We start from the raw sequence: 17,921 nt of genomic DNA on the forward strand, positions 1-17,921 counted from the left end.
AATTGATTTATTTGTCTTCGCCTTTCTGCCACTTTTGGCTAATCGCGAATATGAGGATGAATGATAGGATGAAATTGATACAGAGGCAATCGCAAACGCAAATGGACAGCGCACAACGCGAGCCTCATAGAGGAAAATCGGGTCCAGACGCCACAGCCTCATTAGTCTGTTAGAACAGGGTATACTACGTGGAAGAGAGGTTGACATCTGCTGGCTTACGGGGATTTCGCCCTTACACTGTGTGTGTGTGTGTGTGTGTGTGTGTGTGTGTGTTTGTGATATCGTAATATATGACGATTTTAAACATCGTGAATATTCACGTTCCACACCTAAAGATCTATGCATAAAATACGACCAGCCATTGGCGGCAATTGGGTTACAAAACTGGGGGGGGAGGGGGGCAAGGTCCCAAAACTGGGAGGACAAGAACAGTTTACTTTCCCTTGATACATAAGGTTTAGTATAGTGCAAGAGCAAATGTGACAAAAAGTGGGGGGCAACATCTCACCCCCCTTAATTGCCGCTACTGCGACCAGCTGATCACATTCTATTATGCAAGTCTCCGCATTGTGAGGTAACGATACTAAAAGATGATTTCCTGACACAGTACATTTCAAAAAGTTAGGTTGAGCGGGTGTAGTCTTGCGATGCTGCTTGCTATTGTTATGCAGAATCCGATGGTACTTAGCTTAGCTCGTTGAGAGGTCCTTGCGTCGATCCTCCAAGTCCTTGGAGTACTGCCTCGTCACACTGAGTGGATTCCATTCTCCGCTCGCCAAGCAAGCCTCCGTTGTTACCTTTCTCTATTGTCATTCTTTCCTTTTCCTCCTTTAATTCACTTTCTCTCTGTTTCTTTCCTTTTATTCATTCCTCTCTTTCTCTGCATTTTCTCTGTTTGGTTTAATTTCAACTATTCTCTTATTTTCTACTAGCTGATTCTCCGGCGTTGCCCGGGTGTTTAATGAATTCGAACTATAGCGTAAAATGTAACTAATTTTATTTACAGCAATTTAAAAGCATAAGTACAGTATACAAATTATAAAGTAATATATTTTGCAAATTCACTATAATATAAACTTAACAACAATTTATGAACAACATTTTTAGTTCCACCGCCAAGAGCAAGAATAAATAAATTAAACGGCATTGGGAGTGTCATTATTCGTCTTAGCGACCCCGAAAACTATGGATTCCATACTAGTGTCGGTCGTTTTACATGTCACCCCCTCCCACCCCCACCCCTAGGGGTGCCAGGAATGTCTTGGAGTTGAACGGCATTTGGAGAGTCACTATTCATTTTAGCGACCCCGAAAACTGTGGATTCCACACTAATATCGGTCGTTTTGGATTATTTTTACATGTCACCCCCTTCCCACCCTAGGGGGTGCCAGGGGTGTGTTGGAGTTGAACAGAATTGGGAGCGTCACTATTCATCTTAGCGACCTCGAAAACTATGAGGGCCTCCCCGATGGCGCAGTGGTAGCGTCTTCGTCTTGTAATCAAGGGGTCCCGGGTTCGATACCCGGTGGAGGTACAAGTGGTTCGGATCCCACTTTAAACTGTAGATCCAGTCCCAATTAGCCTTACTGTGCATAAAGTGGACTTAAAACACCAAATAAATCAATCGAAAACTATGGATTCCACATCGGTCGATTGCGATTATTTTTACATGTCACCCCCTTCCAATCCCTATCCCTAGTGCTACGCCCCTTGTGGGTACGTACTTACATGTTATTTACCACGGCTACAGATATCTTAATCTCAGGGGATAGGTTCTTTTATTTGAGAATTCCAAATAAGAAAGCGTTTTATAGCCAAGAGGATATAGTTAAATGCGGATCTATATTCTGAGAACTATACAAAATACAGAGAAAATATATATATATATATATATGTATAATCGACAAGGCTTCTTCTTCTTTTCTTCTTTTATCATCAAAAGGCTTCTTCTTTTAATATGGAAAAGGCTTCTTCTTCTTTTAAATGGCTTCTTCTTTTAAAAGGCTTCTTCTTCTTTTATTATCAAAAAGCTTCTTCTTCTTTAAAGGGCTTCTTCTTCTTTTAAAAAGCTTCTTCTTCTTTTAATATGGAAAGGCTTCTTCTTCTTTTATTATCAACAAGGCTTCTTCTTCTTTGATTATCGTAAGGCTTCTTCTTCTTTTATTATCAAAAGGCTTCTTCTTCTTTTATCATCAATTTCTTCTATGAACAAAATATATGCATGTCTTCTTCTTTCTTCTATTTACAAAAAATAGTCATTCCCTTTTTTATTCATCGCTGTTCTTATTTCCTCTATTCATATCAATTCTTATTTCTTCTTTCAGCAGCAATTCTTATTACCTTCTATATTCCGCCGAGATATTCTTATATTCTCGATAAATTCTTCTATTTATTCTTTCCGCAGCAAATTCTTATTTCTTCTATTCTTCTTTGCCACTGGAAAATAATCTTATTTCTTTCATTTATCGCAAATATTTCTCTTTACCGTATCTCTTCTCAATAATATAGACAAATCATTATGCTGCATTCCTTGTAGAGAATTGAACCAAAGCTATAGAGGATTCTTAGGGGCGTCTAATCTGACAACAGCGCCACCTCCTATTTAACGACCAAAGGGGAATAACCAGGATCGCCAATAGCAAGCGCTGCCAATGGCCCAGTGCGACTAAGAAAAAGCGCAACCGAAAAGTGCTTCGGGGCGTCTAATTTGACAACAGCGCCACCGAGGACAAACAACCAAAACACTGACGATGTTCTCCTCGTCAGGAAAATAAAAAGAGATTGAGATGAGATGCATTTCTGAATTTCATTTACTCACTTAATAACTTTCCTTAACGTTCCATATGCGGCCATATTCTTAATTCTTTTAATTTACTATATATATCATTCTATTTACTTCTTTTATAGTATTTGAACTCTTCTTATCTATATTTCTCAATTTACTATAACATATAATCTCTCTTCTCCGCTCTAAGTTTTTATAATTTCCTTCGCTCCTCTTTATATAGCGTGCTGCCATCTCTTGTCGATTCCGAGAAACCATTCCTCCTTGCAACATTCATTGTGTCGTCGAAACTGGCACGTGACACTAGGTGTGCCAGGGGTGTCTTACCCCACAGTATTTCATTCCAGATTCTAAGTCATATGTGTACCAAGTTCGGTCGTCGTGAATGTCACCAATTAGCTTAGCGACTGCAAAAACTATGGATTCGACACTAATCTTGGTCATTTTTGACATTTTAATTTTCACACCCTCTCACCCCCCATCCCGATAGGTGATGAACGGCATTAGGAGTGTCACTATTCATCTTATATACTCCGAAGACTATGGATTTCATAATAATATAGTTTTTTTCGATTATTTTTACATGTCACCCCCTCCCACCCCCTAGGGGTGCCAGGGATGTCAGACCCCCACAGTATATCTTTCCAGATTGCAAGTGATACGTGTACCAAGTTTGGTTGAAATTGCTCCAGGCGTTCGAGAGTTATGCCGGAACAAACATACACACATACATCCATTTTTATATATTAGATTATACGAGGTCAGTCAAAAAATATATTGCACTTGCCCATAACATTTTGATGAACGTTGGGAACTGCTCACTTTTCCCTTGAAAAGGTGGAGTAACTGTTATGCCATGGCTGTTTGGGATCCGACTTTATCAGTGGTGAAAAAGTCATGTCGGTTGCAAGTTTCATCCAAACTGGAAGTGCGCGCAGTTTCTCGCTTTCTGTGGGGAAGAAGATGTAACCATACTAAGAATCATTGCCAGTTGCATGGGGTGTACGCGATTGCACAATGATGGGAGTTGTTCGAGAATGGGACTACGAATATTGACTACAACTACCAGCAAGATTGCTGACAACTGCAATGTTGAAACATGTTATGACCTCGCGCACTGTGATTTTCGTGCCTTTTGACTTATGAAAGAACTTCCAAAGCTACGATATCACTAGTCTATGGCCTCCCCGATGGCGTAGTGGTAACGTCCTCGCCATGCAATCAAGGGATCCGGTTCGATACCGGTGGTCATTTCCTCTTCATCTCCCTATTTTTCTCTTTCCATCTTTCACCTACTCTTCCTCTTTCTATTCGCAGTCTTACACTACAGTTTATTTCTCTCCTACTCTCTTGCTTGCTTTACTATTCCTTTAGCTATCCTCTATCTCTGTTTATCTTTATCTCTTTCCGTTATATCTTCTCTCCTATCTCTATCTCGCTCTAAGTTTCTTCCCGTTCCTACTATCTCTCTTTTTTTCTCTTACTCAAATTTCCTTTCTCTGCACTTATCTCCTTCGTTTTCTATTTCCCCCTTCTCTTCCATTCACTCCCCACTCACTTGCAGTTCCTTTCCCCTTTTCTCCCATAACCCTCTTGTTCATCCCTATTTCACCCTCTGTCACCCACTAACTTCCTCTTCTATTCACCGTCTTCCTCTCCATACCTCCTGCTGGTGAAAGAAATCAGGTTCTCTAATAGCTTCAACAGTCAGGCTTCCCCTTCTTGCTTTGCAGTTCCTGGATCTCCACCCACACGTTCCTGGAAATCTTCCTCTGGAGACGAAATTCTCTCTAAGCTCACTTCCTCTTAGGTGCATTGCCTTTCTTCCGTTCCTAATTCATGAGAATACCGTACTCCAGCAGAAGCACGTATGTCGAACTGACATGAATTGACGTGTGTGTGGGAGTTCGAAGGTTCACTTGTAAAGCAAAGCGGAGAACTGCAGAAGGAGTATGAATCCGCGCAGAGAGTCATTGGAATAGTCTACCATTAAGTTACACACTGCTTCCATTGAATACAAATACGTTCTAGCTACCATTGCATACAAACTAAAAATACTAAGTACAAAGATACAGATTGTAGCTTTGAACACTGTTGAAAATAGAGATGTGTATTTTTCCTGCAATTGATTTAATCAGTTTATCTATACTCTGTGCATTGCAAGAACGACGTCAATGTCAACAAATATATGTGGCGTCTGAGAAATCATATTGGTTGTTCTAACGGTAGCTGCGCAGGAATGTTGCGCGTAGCTCCGGTTATAAAGTCATATTAATGAATGTAGCTGCTATGTTGAAATTTTGTCCAGCTACGAGTAATGCTACGTCCATGGATAAAATTGCATCAGAACTAGGACATATGAAAGGAACTATTTTTCAGAAGTGACGTGGTCTTATTTACGTTGAGTTCGTTATTATAGTGGATAGAGAATTGAAAGGGTGAAAAGTTCCAGAGGTATTTTGTCAAAAATATGGCAGACTGGGAAATTTGGGTAGATTCGAATTTACGCTTTTATAACTGGCAGACCAAACGGTAAAAAAATCATTGCACCTTCAACATTTTACTGTTAACTGCCAATAGAAATAAACGCTTCATTTTACGAACCAAGTAAAAAATATGTAAAATAAATCATTTTTGAATTGCAAAATGTGCAATCATTGATGCAGCTATTCTTCTGCTTAACTGGAATCTGATCTAGTTTTCAATGTTTTGCCCTACTTCCTGCATGAATGCATCACTTTGTAGCTTCTGCAAAATGGCATGCAGTGATAAAAGGAGTCAAAACGCAGGTTACTGAATTAAATCTTGGGAATGTAGAGTGTGGTATCACAAACGTTGCGTTAATGCCTTTGGACGCAAACAGTTTGTGTGTGAAACATGTATGTGCAAACAATGAAAAATCTGTATAACTCCATTTACCCCATCACTGATCCGTTTTGGCCCGTACCACTGGGGAAAATCGAGTAACGATAGACTTGTGTTCAACATGAGTTATAAAAAACTAAATATGCTGACCAAGGCAGTAATTTATTTTATTAAAAACATAAACTAAACGTAACGTTTCAACCTTCTAGCAAGGTCTTCTTCAGACTCTGTATCAAGTACAAAAGTAACAAGATACAAAAACAGAAGAGAAAAAGAGAGAAGGTTTGGAATAAGGAGTATGGGGAAGACCACAGAAAAGATATGCAAAGTGCTTAAGAAAGCGGGAATTAAAACTTACAGGAAGGGAGGGAGAAGCATCTTAGGAATAGCGAGGAATGCAAACAAGAAAAAGGAAAACAGAGAAGAGGAAGAGGAAGGGATTATCTACGAAGTGAAATGTAAAGAATGTCAGAGTGTGTACATAGGAGAAACGAAAAAGAGGCTGAAAGACAGGTTGAAACAACATAGGGATGATGTACGACTTAAGAGAGAAAGAAATGCAATATTTAAACACATGAGAGAAACAGGACATGACATAGAGTGGGATGAGGCTAAGCAGATAGGAAGGGAGAAGAGAATGCTAGTGAGAAAATGGAAGGAAGCCAAGGAAATAGAGAAGAAAGGTGAAGAAGACACAATGAACTGGAATGGGGGATTGAAGTTAAACAAAGAATGGAAGAAGATGTTAGAAAGAGTGGAAAGGACAAGAGAGAAAGAGGAGAGGAGAAGGAAGAAAAATGAAGGGAAAAGAGCGTGAGATTAAAAGTCCAACCACATTCTATATGGAAGTAATTGTGTTTAGCCTTTTAGGAGAAAGTAAAGTTGGAAAGTGAAAGTCACCTGCTAGAAAGTTCCAAACAACTTTCTAAATAGTCTGGAGAGAGTAATGTTTGTGTATATATAATGCCCTGTTTTTGTATCTTGTTACTTTTGTACTTGATACAGAGTCTGAAGAAGACCTTGCTAGAAGGTTGAAACGTTACGTTTAGTTAATGTTTTTAATAAAATAAATTACTGCCTTGGTCAGCATATTTAGTTTTTCATAATCATGGAAACAAGGCTTAATGGTGTTATAATGAGTTATAATTAGTTAAAAATTAATGAAAGTTACGTGTTATATGATGTTTAGAATCTTCAAAGTCTGCTTTTTGTACTGACTATAGTTTGTACAAGAAAACATAATTTTTACCGAGATAAACAATTGTTTTGACGAAACCATCCGATTTGCTCCGGCCTACAATATTAAACGTCTAGCGTGCTTCCGCAGGATCTAACGTGGAACCGCTAGTACCAAACGCGCGCCCATGTTCTATTAACAATCGTTTGATAATACTTGCAGCTCCGTATTATGAAAGACTGTTGAAATCTAATGTAACTTGTGCAAAATTCGTATGCAGTGTCATTAGCGGATTTAGTGGGAGGGTAACGAGGGCAAGTGCCTCTCCCAAAAGTATTAATAACGTTATAATGTTGGCGGAATCTTTTTATAGATATTAAAAAAATAAAACTAAGTTCAGCACAAATGTATTCACAGGACTATATTTAGTATATATATATATATATATATATATATATATATATATATATATATATATATATACATACACACACGCTGTTTTTAATGTTTCTTGAAATATGCACATTTCCAGCTTTACTTCTTAGTTCATATGCTAACAGTATATTCTGTGCACCTCCCAGAAAATAATCCTAGATCCGCCTATGTTTCGATGCTCCTCTCCCTTCTTCATTCCGACACAATGTAGAGATGCTTTTGAACCAGTCACCTTCCAAATTACCTCTGGGCATATGCTGACAATACATTCTCTGATGTCTCCCAAATCCGCCCAGAAGATATAACTTTTAGAAGACAAAGTTCATCTCAGTCTGTTTTCGTCTCTGAAAAGATTCTGTTGTTCCCTACTTTCCCCTGGCTTCTTTCGGAAACCTGAGAAGTATTTGCAAACGCTCATAGAATTCCGTTTTCCTTCAGCTCGCGGGAGGCAGGGTAATCGTTCCAACAATATTCAAACTGTTTCCAACAGTGAAATGAGAGAGTTATTGTTTGAAGTAACTTTCTCAAACGGATGAATAGTATGATCCCTTCTGGGTCTTCTTATCAATGAATTTGCCACTTGTTAATCTCCTTCGAAATTCTCATTATCGCTACAATAGGCCATTGTTGTTGCAAAATCCCTCACTTTCCCTTATGGAGCTTCTCTTCATCGGTTATCTAATTAGTTCTTTCTATAAATAATTCCAGTTGTTTGTAATGTTGCAGTTCGCAGGTTGACAACCTGCAAGTTCTTGGAGAATATCGATAAACGAAGAAATCTAATTACATTTAACTGGGTCGATTCGGTCATACTGTACTGGACCATGTTCAAATTGGGCGAATTGGATACACTATCTACAATTTTATTTCAATACAAATAATAGTGTTGGTATTAGTAACAAGGAATGCACATAACCAAGAAGAATATCGTTCATATTGTTCTGAAGCATTTTCCAATTGGTACGAATCGGTAGGTTTTCTGGAGCGTGTTCAAATTAAGCTAATTTGTCATTCTGTTATACAACATGTTCAAATCTTCAAATTGTTCTGGAGCGTGTTCAAATTGGGTGAATCTGTTCTAACTGCTCGGGAACATCCATTTCGGTTAGGTCAAACTGTCATGCAGCATTCCGCGAACATGCTATACTGTTCTTAAGCATGTCCTGTTTGTCCAGTACGGGAGTTCCAAAAAGAAGGCCCAACACGCAACAAATTCATAACCAGATGAGTTTTTATGGTCAGTAGTTCATATCGTAGTAAACATGTACACAAGAGGCTCTACTCGTCCGATGCTTGTTACTCTGAACATCAAAATTACACCTTCTCACATATTTGCTTATAACTCTAGAACGAATAGGTATTTCGAAACAAATCAAAGCTTGTCCAAATTTGGTTTAGGTTACTTTATGCTGAAAGAGACTAATTGGGACTGGACCTACAGTTAAAAAGCGGGATCAGAATCACTGTACAATCTACGGGCACCGGGGATCGAACACGGGATCCTTTGATTACAAGGCGACGAAGATACCACCAAGCTATGAAGGAGGCCCGTCGGAACCTGTTTTGGTTTGTTTTATTTCTAAAGTAGTGTTGAATACGATGATATATACGAGGGTCATCCAGAAAATAAAGACCGTTTGGTTATACAAAATGAAAAATACAATATTTATTTGAAAAAAAACAATTCTGTTACATACCTGAAGCTTCATTTACTTCTCTACATAATCACCTCCTACATTTAAACATTTGTCGTATCTGGGTACGAGCTTCAGAATTCCCATGTTATATTCTTCTGCCGCCAGTTAATTAAGCCAGCTGGTCACTGCATTCTCCAACTCTTCATCACTTCCAAAACGTTTACCGACCATAATCTTTCAGCTTAGGGAAAAGGTGGAAATCGCTAGGAGCAAGGTCCGGACTATAGGGTGGATGATCAAAAATTTCCCATCCGGATTGATCCAGCAATTCTCGAGTTGCACCAGCAGTGTGAGGGCGGGTATTGTCGTGCAGAAGCACAATTCCTCCAGAAAGCATTCCTCCCCTCCTGTTTTTGATGGCTCGCCGTACTTTTCTTAAGAGTCTCACAATAACGATTTGCATTGATCGTAGCGCCTTTTGGCGGAAATGCGCGAGCGGTCTTTTGTTTGAATACTATCTATGTACTTAATACTTCACTTTCAAAGCTGAAAAGCAGCGAATGTTTGTCACGCGTTTTGAACACTTTTTAAGGTTTAAAATTGTATACGTTCGTATACAGGTATGCAAGAAGACGCCTTGAAGCAGCACGAGTCGAATCCTATTTACTTTCGACTTTGAAAGTAAATAGCTAAAGTATTATGTAACTAGAGGGTATACCTATATTACATATACCATCATGTTCGCCACTCGCTCAGAAATAAAACAAGAAAAAAAATGTTCCGAAATATTTTTTCGTTCTGGAGTTATGGGAAATATTCTTACTATGATATTTACTGTAAAAATATCAGCTTGTTACTTATTTGTTTCGAGGTAATTCTCTCATGCTACTACTAATTCACACGTTTCCATTGTTCGCAGGTAACTCGGCGTTTGAGACAGCGGACAGGATCTACGGGAGCACCAACCTTGTCCACATGGTGGGGAGGTCGAGGGCAAGGCTAGCGTGGAGCACTCACTACGTCGGTGACCTACGGTACGTACCTTGCATGTTTCTTGACTGTGGAGCATCTCCAGGAGGTGTGCATATGGGTTGTTTCGTAGATATGAATGCAAATGGATTTACAATGAAGATACCTTTAAAGTTTCTCAAGGGGTTTGGGCTGTACACGTATCAAAATATAATTAAAAGTTTACACCGCCTGTCAGAATCGGTTAAAATGTCCTGTCAACTAAGGAATCCAAATATTAAACCTCTCAGAACTTATAATACCTGAAAATAGTACCTCTATTAGTATAAAAAGAAACCATATATGTTACTGAATAAATCCAGTATGGAGATTATCCCGGCTGGGGATATGTATCTGAAACCTCAGCAGGTGGGATGCTTGAAAGTTGGGAATTTCACGAAGCTCAGCTTTCCCGTACCTCGAGATGAATCATTGATCTCAGGGTTCCAATCTCCATCCGCTGGACCACTTGTGAGTTGTGACAACGCCTCCACCTACAGGTGGCTTTCGCGCCAAAGCTCTCGAGGCGTCGCCCTCGTAAGGAATCGCTGGAATCTTCTCTCTTCCCACCTGCGTCGCCGGGTTACGTACTCGTCTCTCCGCGTCTCCATGGCAACGTCCAATTTTCCACGGGTTGGAAGCGGCCGGAAAAAGTTGTCCAATGTCCGCAATTTTTAATGGGCTTCAGAATCCACCAGGTCACCCCCTCCCCCTTCCCATCTGCATCTCCCACGCGGGAAACGTACCGCGCTCCGAATTATCGTACGTGATTTTATTGGTGGATAAGCAACGGATTCTTAATCAGATTCAGGCTGCTGATTCGTACGTACGCAAATATAAACGCTTCCCCCTCCACACACACTCTCACACACATACATACAGTGCTCAAAAAAGTTTTGCATATTCAGGGTTTGTGATCATTTTATTGTACTAGATACATGGAATCATATTCAAGAGTACAGGGGAGACATACAAACAGAAAGAAAACAGTACAGCCATTCAGAAGAAACAAAATCACACCAGAAGCACAAGATTGAAAGTGTGCAATGCGAAACACAAAAGATAGGCAGTGTAATACCGTGTGCCTACGGCTCGCAGGCATGCTTGGGATCAACAGATGGGAGTTCAGTACCGTGTATAGCCACCTCGAGCCCGAAGGCATGCTTGAACACGACGGGGCATGCTAAGGATAAGATCATTCACCTTTTCCCGAGGAAGACTGTCCCACTCTTGAATGGCAGCCTCCCGCCATTGCACCTTGTTCACAGGAGGATTTTCGCGGCTGACAATTGCTCTCTTCAGGTGTCCAAATGCATGTTTCACACAATTCATGTCTGGAGAATACGCCCGCCACACCATGCGTCGAATGCTGTGCATATCAAGGAACTCTTGAACCACTCTGGCTCGATGTGGTCGAGCGTTATCATCCACCAGCGTGAAGCCATCCCGGACAGTTATAGAGAAACCTGCTACCATGGATTCGAGATTAGCGTTTCTGTACATCAGGCCAGTCAAATGACCCTGGAGAGGAATTAGGGGCGTACGTAAACCAAACATGATTCCACCCCAAAACATGATGGAGACCCCCTGCTGCTGGTGACGTTCCTGGAAGAAGGGCTCGTTCAATCTCTCATCTGATCGTCATCAAACCCTTATGCTTTTGCTTAACGGGTGCAAACTGATGGTGACCTCGTCTGTGAAGAGCGTGTGCTCCCACTGTTCCTGACTCCATTCGCTGTGCATTGTTGCCCATCTTACACGGTCTATGTTATAGTGTGGTTTCAGAGGAACCTTGGGTATGGGTCTTCTTGACGTCAATCCTTCCTCATGAAGTCGATTCCGCACTGTCTGATTGGAAACATTTGCTCCTGAGGCCCTCCGCAGATCCTGGCACAAACTGTTAGCACTTGCAGTGGGTCTACGACGTGCCGAAATCACCACGTACCGATCTTCCCTGTGTGTTGTTTTGCCTGGTCGCCCTGTCCTTGGTCGATGAGCAACTGATTCAGTCTCCCTGAACTTTTTCCACACTCGAGAGACATCACTTTGGCTCACTCCAACACGGGCAGCGACGTCCACTTGGCGATATCCCTCTTGAAGCAGCGTTACAATTCGAATGCGGTTCGTAGCAGAAATGGTTGCTCGAGGCATGTTGCCCTTCGTTTTCCACCCGCTCTCCGTGCAGTTTCCGACTAACAAGTGTGGATAAGACACGGAGAATGCCTCCCATCAGGCTGCTTTCAAATCTGCTCAGGGATCATGTGGCAACTACTGCCCTCTATCTGCTGAATATCGAACTCACTTGGGGCATTATGTCGGTTTCTGTCTCGGGCATTGCTCACATAATGAACATTGTATACCTTTTGGGGATATCGTGACTCAAACCGCATGCAATCATAATATGCAAAACTTTCTTTGAGGACTGTATATTAAGTGCAGGATGTAAATGTGCATTCATAACGATAGCGGAAAGGAATCTAATAATAGAAACATATGTCCAGGGTGTTCATGGTGTTTTTCTTTACACACGAGTTTACACACCAACTTTCCGAGTAAGTGTTGTGTAAGGTGCTGCCACCTAGGTAATCAAAGCTGCACTATGCCAGTGCCTGGAGCAGTACGTTCTCCGACCCACACCGGTATACCTTGCTTATCTCTTGCTTTGGCTAGCACAGCTAACACTACATGGTGGCAGCGGTGGGATCCGAACCCACGCCTCCGAAGAGACTGGTGCCTCAAACCAGTTTACACACCAACTTTCCGAGTAAGGAGACGTGCAAAGTTGGGAAGAAAGTAACTTTCTTCTGAAAAATGCCTGGTAATAATAATACGCTTTGTTTCTGGAATGTTATGATGTAAATTTGCTCTGTTTTAAATATCAGCTGGTTGACACAGAAGGATGTATCTTACTTTTTTCAGTTTTACAGGAACTTCATCCAATTTCAAAATTGCATTATTGAAACCGTCAGGAACGAGAAATACATCAGTATATGTAATTATTAAGATCTTAAAATTTAAATACACTCACTTCATATTTTCACAGTTTATTCGTATAATGAACACACAGACAGTTGTAACCTTGATAACTAAATTTAAGATTTACTGCTAGAGACTATCCAAGATAGTTTTAACAAGAATAACGTTAATTTACTTGAGGTTAGCGCAGTGCTGTGACCGACAGCAATTTCCCTGGGCAGGCATGCTGTTTCCTAAAAATGGAGGGGGGTTATAACAAATTGTCTACCTCTCTCTTTGTTTAGCAGTGACCTTCCCAGTGTCATTCAATCTCGGTGGTCCTTTATGCCTAAGTCCACTTCCTCACTTTTGTCCAGATTGGGTTGGTTGTCATGTTATCCGATATTTAGTTCTTGGGCAAATATCCATATTTGGTAATCACACGATTCACTATATTTCTTTGTTTCCAGATAACCTTGGATGCATGTGTTGTTGACCACTTGTGCGTTAATAATTTATACCTTTATGGTTTATCCAACGCTGTCTTTTCCAACCTTGGTTTTTAGCCAATGGTTTTCGTTTATCTGTTTGCTCAATATTTAGATACGCAAAGAGAGAGTGACGGTATGCTGTTAGTGATGTTGATGTCATTGTTTTCAGTAGGTAACAGGTTTGTCACCAACGAATATCTACGAGCTCAGAGATTGGTTGATTTGTTGTTTTAATTCCACTTTACGCACAGTAAGAGCTCAGAGAATTCAATCTATCTTCTATACTGTATATATAGAAATGGATGTGTGTGTGTGTTCCGGCATAACTCTCGAACGCTTGGAGCAATTACAACCAAACTTGTTACACATATCACTTGCAACCTGGAAAGAAATAATGTGGGGGTAAGACACCCCTGGCACTCATAGGGTTGGGGTGGAAAGGAGACATAAAATAGTATTCTGTTACGTGGCATTTTTCGTGTCAGATCCTGCAAGTTATGCTTCCCGCTGGACAGCACGGCGAATTTGGTTGCCTACACAGAAGGTGCGAAATTGCTATGTAAATGCCGTTCAACTCGACGTTCATCACCTATCGGCATGGGGGGGGGGGGTGAAAAATGACCATAGTTTTCGGAGTCGCTAAGCTAATTGGTGACATTCACGATGAAATAAAATTAGTTACATTTTACACTATAGTTAGAATTCATTAGTTTCCTGTCTAATAGAAGATTGGGATAAATAAATACCCTGGTAACGCCGGGTAATTAGCTAGTAAAGTATATCAATGGCTCGTTGTAAGGGTGGTTGCTTACATTTATCAGTTACATTGGAAACTCTCAAACTTATGTTCTAATTTTATTGTTGTTATTATTAGTAATTTATAACTTCTAGTGGAGTTACATTGAAAGCCATAATTTTTAAGTTCACATTTCTATGTAGTGTTACTGTCTTGGGTTTGTTCACATACTGTTGCTCCACTGTTCTGTAGAAGGCACTAGTGTGATAAATGACAGGTGACTGAGAGAAGTTGTATTATGAGTGTATGAACCACCCTGCCAAAGGACCTGTCGAGAGTTAAAACAGCAACTGCTTGTTCCAAAAACAACGCCACCATCGAAATCATAGGCGTACGCATGCTGTTCCCTGTATGGCAAGAACTTGATTGCCGCCTCGACATATGCTGCGTGACACCCGATTCACATATTGAATCTTTGTGATGCCGATTCCTTGCACGTTCTTCTATCATAAGTAGCTACTTTATCGTCAAAAGGGGTAATTTCGTCTTTGAGCGTAACTTCGTCATGAGATCGATAGATGTCGGTAGTTGTTTCCTTATGATACATGTGCTGAACTTGTTTTGTTTTCAAACACGTTGCATGATTTCAATGTTTAAAAACCAATAAAAAATTAAAATAAAATAAGAATAAAAGACACACAAACGTCACTACTTTGACAAGAGGATATATTTTGCAATTCATACCATTTTGCGTGACGATCTTACCTCTTCATGGGGGTAATTTTGACCTGCTAGGAACATAAGCAGAGATGACGAAGTAACTTCGTCACAAAAATGCTGACGTATTTGCCCCCCCTTAATATTTTGGAATTTCTTTGGTATTCCTTTAGTACATTTGTAAAGGACAAAGTGTTCCTCGCGTAAAATTTTCGTGTTGTCACTCGCCACTGATTTTGCAGGGCACATTAGAACATGCCAAAATCTGTATGAAGATACCCAGTTTGACGGCATACTAAATATCTAAATTTGTTTCGTACTTTATAACTTATTGAGTTATAACCAGTGTCGGCGATTACGGGAGAGCAGTTGCCCCCTTACTTACTCCTCCGATGATCCTCATGCACAAGTTGCCGAATGGTTTCGACATTTTCGGGTGTTGTGCTCGTTGAAGATCGTCCTGATCTCTCGTCGTCTTCCAGTGACGTTCTTCTACTCTTGAAGCGCGCATGCCACTCAAAACACCTCTCACGACTCATTGCAGCATCGCCGTACACTTGCCGAATCACGTCAAGCGTCTCTGTGACGGATTTGCCCAGTTTCACACAGAATTTCACGTTCGCTCGTTGTTCTAACTTGCTGTCCATGATGAATCGCAGACGAGGTTAGAAGAGCACCAGCTGCACAGCTCACGATGTACACAGGACGATGTCTCTTGGCACACTGACTTATGAAGGTTGGTGCTCCCTGTGCCTGTGCGTGCAGCCTTGCGCTGCCATCTGTTGGCGTGTTACAGAACTAGTCTCGAAACTTTTTGATACGTCCTCGTATTTCCACTTTTGGTCCCCGCATTATTGCCTCTTTATGTTAACCCTTGTCTATCAAGAGAAAGTAAACTGTCTTGCACCCTCAGTTTTGGCACAAAATTGCCGCTACTGCTTATAACCATTTATTGTTTTTTTTATGAAGAATACTATTAAATTATTATTATTATTACGATTAACAAACAAATATTTATCTTTATATGTCAACATTACAATTTTCGATAGGCTATTTATTACAGTCAGCTTCTATGGTGACTAGTTAGCGTTAATAGCGGTTAAGCAATGCAGTGGTTAATAATCGTTATGAAAACAAAAGGGACAAGAAAATGAAAATAAAGCAAAATAGTATAAAAATTCAAAGAATTTCAATCAACATTCTCTTAGATCTATATCAACGAATAACAATTTTCCAAATCTTCTACCTTAGGGATCTGGAAATTTCCCTGCCACCCCACCTCTGGCTCTTCACAAAGTGGCATTGAAATGGGCAGAGAGTTGAGGGTGGAGGAAGGAAAGGGTTCGTGCCTGCCAACGGTAGGAAACTTATATTCCCAGAAATTCCTCCCGAGCTGTCCGTTCTTGGCAATAAAGCTTGGAAAGCTTTTGAAACTTCGCGAAAGTATGCGAGAGATTTCCCAGGTCTGGACCTGCGCGAATTCTTCTTAAAGTGGAATTTACTTGCAAACGATGAGCGAGGAATCTAGAACGAGCTACTGGGTGCAAAGAAAAAGCATGGTAAAATCCTTGCAAAAAAGTACCATTTGAAAACCGCTAAGAGCATAGCTCCGTCATAAATTCTAATTTAGTTGTAGGATTAGTTGAGAATCTATCTAGATGCGGTACTGCACGTAATGGTTTCCTCACGGGGAAACACTGTGTGCAATCTGCTTAAATCTACATGGGATGTCCACGTCAAGTTACAGATATTTCGGGTAAGCTCACGAGGAAGCGTGTCGAATGGCTCTATAAATTTTCTCATGTTGCCGAACTGCGTGGCGGAGTGGTTAGCACAGCGCGCTACGATGTCAGGGTTACCGGGTACGAATCCCGGCTATCATGAAATAAATTGCATAACCGGTAGTGCAACAGCCAGTGAGAGCCAGGGCCTACCTACCACCTTTCGAGGGAGTCACCATCCAACCAGTTACGGGGTGACGTATGGTCAGCACGACAAACCCTCGGTCGTCGTTGTAGGTTTCCATGACTGGTTTACGCTACTCACTCGTAGCTCCCCAATTTCCTCACGATGGTGTGTGGCCACCGGTTCCACACCCAGGCCGACTTCTCAGGAGAAAAGTTGTTCCGCTTCCTCCAGGAGACTTGAACCTGCGCGCGTTCCATTGTCGGAACCCAAAGCATCGCCTTAGAGCGCACGGCCCCGGTGCGGGACTATCAATCTCGACATATCATCACTCATCCTCATCTTGGCGATTAAGCAAAATTAGCAGAAAAGCGAAGTAAAATAAACAAAATCAATCCATTTTGCCTATGCCATTCTACGCATGCGCGAACTGGCACAACCTGAACACATACCCTTCTACTCTTTCAACAAGACAACAATGACGGATACAATGATGTGTGCACGTTGATGCACATGAGAAAGTTGCTATATGCAATGGGGGTTGGGAGAGCAACGCACTTGGCCTACGGACTAAACCTCCTAGGTCCAGTCAGTAATTAGTTAGCTAACTAACTATCTATCCTATGGCTCCGCGTTCTGTTCCTCATGTAATTAAACTAAATCAACTACGCTAAACCAAACCACATGAATCTCGAGATACAGTTCCTATCCTATGTGTTAGTTATGGTGGTATTTTGCCCATGAATATGTTGGTCGTAGCTGTACAGCTTATAATATAACGTCCCACAACTTCAATATAGAAGCTACGTTGAGTTGAGTGACTTTATCATAAGCACTACGTTCCTACGCGCAAGCTTCTATTTTCATAAACGATGTGTATTTGTTTACATTGATTGCGATGACTTTATTACAGAGAATTGTAGGGTGTGTGTGTGTTTACTTTAATGTTGCATTTAAGCATAATGTTCATTTATGTTGCAAAGTGTATTTTTGTGAACATTGTTATTTTTTAAAATTTCAAGATGAACTTACATTATGAACATAGGCATTGAAAGTAATGCAAAAGTGTTACTGCTTCATGAAATTTTAGTAGTATTTATATCCATAGTGATGTTATATTAACATGATATTCTACTTATGTTATCACCATATTCATAGAGAGAAACATGTAAAAATACACATCATAAAAAATACTAATAATCCGTCTAGT

General features: G+C 40.6%; 1 protein-coding gene across 1 annotated transcript in view; it reads left to right on the forward strand.

Annotated features, from left to right (window-relative positions):
* The window catches only part of LOC145998602 (FAD-dependent oxidoreductase domain-containing protein 2-like), a 257,130-nt gene that overhangs the window by 161,001 nt on the left and 78,208 nt on the right, over positions 1-17,921 (forward strand). The window contains exon 6 of the mRNA XM_083135051.1: positions 9,819-9,933. Within this exon, the coding sequence (XP_082991177.1) occupies positions 9,819-9,933 (115 nt within the window). The remainder of the gene's footprint in view (positions 1-9,818; positions 9,934-17,921) is intronic.

The sequence above is a fragment of the Lepisma saccharinum genome, chromosome 14 (assembly GCF_977018435.1).
Source record: "Lepisma saccharinum chromosome 14, izLepSacc3.1, whole genome shotgun sequence".
Classification (NCBI taxonomy): domain Eukaryota; kingdom Metazoa; phylum Arthropoda; class Insecta; order Zygentoma; family Lepismatidae; genus Lepisma; species Lepisma saccharinum.